At 35.5% G+C, this 3,778-nt stretch overlaps 1 protein-coding gene across 1 annotated transcript in view; it reads left to right on the forward strand.

Moving 5' to 3' along the window:
* The window catches only part of LOC111085486 (microtubule-associated tumor suppressor 1 homolog A-like), a 33,718-nt gene that overhangs the window by 4,674 nt on the left and 25,266 nt on the right, over nt 1-3,778 (forward strand). The window contains exon 4 of the mRNA XM_022384304.1: nt 2,693-2,895. Coding sequence (XP_022240012.1) covers nt 2,693-2,895 — 203 coding nt within the window. The remainder of the gene's footprint in view (nt 1-2,692; nt 2,896-3,778) is intronic.

Genomic DNA, 3,778 nt, shown 5'->3' on the forward strand with positions numbered 1-3,778 from the left:
AATATTGCAGTGATATGGGCACGTGATGAGGAGGGAAGATGATTATATAGGCAAGAGGGTTTTGGATATGGAGGTGGAGGGGAGAAGGAAGAGAGGAAGACCAAGGAGAAGGATTGCGTGGATGGAGATATTAGAGAGAAAGGCCTTGTTGGGGACGAATACGAAGACCGAGGAGAGTGGAAACGTGCTGTCAAAAATAGCGACCCCGTATGGATACGGGAAAAGCTACAGAAGAAGAAGAACATGAATAGAATTAAATACACCACGAAAATCACATGTGCGCATATTTAAGTAGCATTGTCAACTGAAATTAAAAAAGACCATCCTAGAATCATTCTCTAACATCCTCTATTCACCTGAAATAAACACACACAAAAAACAAACAGAATGGAATAGATATTGAACATGTCTCCAAGAGACTGACAGATGACTACCAAGCAAAACTTTTAATTTCTATTCAGATCAGGTCTTAGTGATGAAGAGATTCATCGAATACAGCATAGAGCTTAAGACAATTCAAAGATATCACAGAAACAACAACAAACCCTGAATTAATAAGGCGTAAATCTCAAAGTTGCGATAAAAAGCCAGAAACTAAAAAGTTGGGATATAAAAAAATTTACAAAGAATGTATATATTAATACATTCTCCAGATTCATCTACGCTTCAGGTTTCTAAGGCAGAAGGAGATGTAAAAGTCTTGTTATCTGCTAAAAATAAAGTCGGGAAAAGTACTGTAAACCATTACACCAACAGCAGTTATATTTGATCTCCATAGGACTAAAAAACTATTCTTATGCCAGTAGTCCTATCTTTCTCTAGCTAGAGAAGTAAGCACTAAAATGGCTACTTTAGGGAACTCGTGTTATTTATTTTCTATCCTAATGATAACTCTAGTTTTATCGGCCACGGAACCAAATAGAACGACAAACTTTTCCATTAGGAAAGCCCGGTGACGCCCCCAAGTGGCACAGCGGTATATCTGCGGACTTACAACGTTATAATCGGGGTTTCGATACCTGTGGTGGACAAAGCACAGATAGCCCATTATGCAGCTTTGTGCTTAACTAACAAACAGCAACAGCTCGGTGACAATCATTATTTCTCTAATTTAGTTGTTCGTCTTGCATATCATCCTCTATTTTTATATAGTTTAAATTCATCAATAAATATGCAAAGAACGACGTTGTTTTTTATTGTAAAATACAAAGCTATAAAATGGGCTGGTTATCTGTGTTCTTCCCAATGCGGTTATCGAAACCCGATTTTTAGGATTATAAGCCCTTAAACTCACCACTGAATCACCGAGGTAGTAAAGAGATGTTTTATGATTTTTATATATGAATAATCCGTTTTACGCTACTGATTAATAGGATACATTTATACAAGTGGAAGCTGAAGTACGGTTGTCCAAATTCAAGTAGAACAGTTTTTATTTATAGTTAATTAAAAATGCCCGGATTCGGTGTTTTTGTTGTTGTTGTTTCTACTACTTCTATCATTTCACTTGGTAGTTAAACATAGTAGTTATTTCCTCTATATATGTTAAATGTTATATTATTATAACAAGCTTAATCGTTTAGAAATACATAAAAAACAAACGTGTCACGTTTTGTACAACAGGTTTGATGTTTATTCATTAGATTTCATATCTTATCAAACCTTTTTTCATCGAACATATACATTAGAAAGCCTCCACATATTAGTATATTCAGTCACACCGTGGCGTGTTAAAATATTCAGACGAAAGACCCGACCCAGACCCAGTAGGAAAATGTCGCAATCGACCATCAACTACCTAAGCCTTTCTCCTATCTTAGAGGGTGGGAATTATTTCTTCTGATACCTGGTTTGAATCTTCGCATAATATATTTGCTTACGTGGAACTCACTAACTAGTAGGAGGCTGTGTAGGAAGAGATCTTATACACGTTCATGTTTTCTACGACCGTGATTTTCCGTAAGATACACTGTGCGGACTTGTGTTGGTTTGAAGAACGAGATTCAAAAAACAAAAAGAAAGAAAACCCCTTCTGTGTACGAACTGCAGCTGATACACGAAACAATAAGTTGTTGGAGTTGCTGGAGCATTAAACTAATATTCTAAAGACAGGATTATTTAAAGATTGTCTTGTGAAGTGATTTTGAGCGAGTGATGTTTCTTTTATGGTTTATCCATACGCTATTTCACTAGCTGCTGTATTATTACAGACTTTTTCTATCGTGTTTAGGAATAAATTGTAGTTAAAATATGTTACGATAGAATAGCAGTTTCTGAAACTATTCAGAACTGAAAGTAGCTCAGAGAGAGACACACCGTATAGGAAGTTGAATTCATTGTTCTCGAAAAGAAAGTTGGGTATAGTTATTTTTCTCGGAATTAAATTTAATTTTTACTGTTTATGAACAGACGCAATATGATTTTTAGTTGATCTTCGGCCTACCTAATTCATTTATAATAAACGGTGAGAAGATACTAGTATGTCAATAGAACAAAAGGCGATGTTTGAAAGGATTAAGGAAGACTGACACATTTTAGTTTCGACAAAGAATATAATCCAATTTCCTTATCGTGATGGAAAGATGGATTCAGTTCATTGGTACTGATTGCTTTCGTCTGTTGATAACTGTAAATGTTCTGTTGTCGGTTTTCCTCTTGTGTTTGTTCATCAGAAGATTTTTTAATCATTCAGAGACACCTTTAAAGAAAACAACACAGATAGCTCCTCCAGAAGAACACAAGAAGAGCCAGAAAAAAAAGATTCAAGAAATCGATCAACTTGGAGTCCTGTCTGAGAGACGCTCTAAGGAACTGAAGCTTCTGAAAATGCAACTTAAGCGCGCATGTTTAGGATTCGAAGCATTTAGTATTGTCATCAAATACTTGACAGATGAAGTAAGTTTTGTGTATTATTGATTTATGATCTTTGACAGAAGTTAGCTGTTATGCGTCACTATTTAGTCACACATAGTTGAAAGATAAGTTTCGAGTATCGTTTTGTGTGTGTTCATAACAATTATGGTTATATTTATAAGTAAATCTTCCTCTGATGTGTCTGCAATGATTTAGCAGTATCATAGGAAGATATTTTGAAATATTAAAAAATACGATGAAGTATAAAACTTGTCAACAGTGCAGAGGGGATTAATTATGAATAGCATTGTTGCCCGTTTGCTCAAATCCTACAATACAGTAAGATACATTATACACACAAGAAATGTAGCACTTGAAGGATGAAAGGAAATTTGAGATTAACTCTTATAACCAGTGCTGTAGATGTAAAAAAAAAGAAGTGGTGGAACTAATATCTTGGGTGGTTGGGGCTCACAACAGGTAGTGGAGTAGTGGGTACTAGGGGTGTACTTAAAAGAGCTGTGTTTAACCTCGACTACACCTCTTTTTATAAGTATAACGTGGCCAGTAAAGCTATTATGTCTGTCATTGCTATTTTGTCGGGAATTTTGTTGGTTAGAGAAAATATGTTAATAGGCTTGGTACGTTTTTGTTTTGTTTCGATCCTTCTTCCTTGAGTTTCACAGGTTTCGTTGTCTGTAATCAATGATCCTAGACTTCAACAACTATTGTTTTTTAATAGGCTTGGTACGTTTTTGTTTTGTTTCGATCCTTCTTCCTTGAGTTTCACAGGTTTCGTTGGCTGTAATCAATGATCCTAGACCTCAACAAGTGTTGTTTTTTAATAGGCTTGGTACGTTTTTGTTTTGTTTCGATCCTTCTTCCTTGAGTTTCACAGGTTTCGTTGGCTGTAATCAATGATCCT

Source organism: Limulus polyphemus, unplaced genomic scaffold, assembly GCF_000517525.1.
Source record: "Limulus polyphemus unplaced genomic scaffold, Limulus_polyphemus-2.1.2 Scaffold422, whole genome shotgun sequence".
Classification (NCBI taxonomy): domain Eukaryota; kingdom Metazoa; phylum Arthropoda; class Merostomata; order Xiphosura; family Limulidae; genus Limulus; species Limulus polyphemus.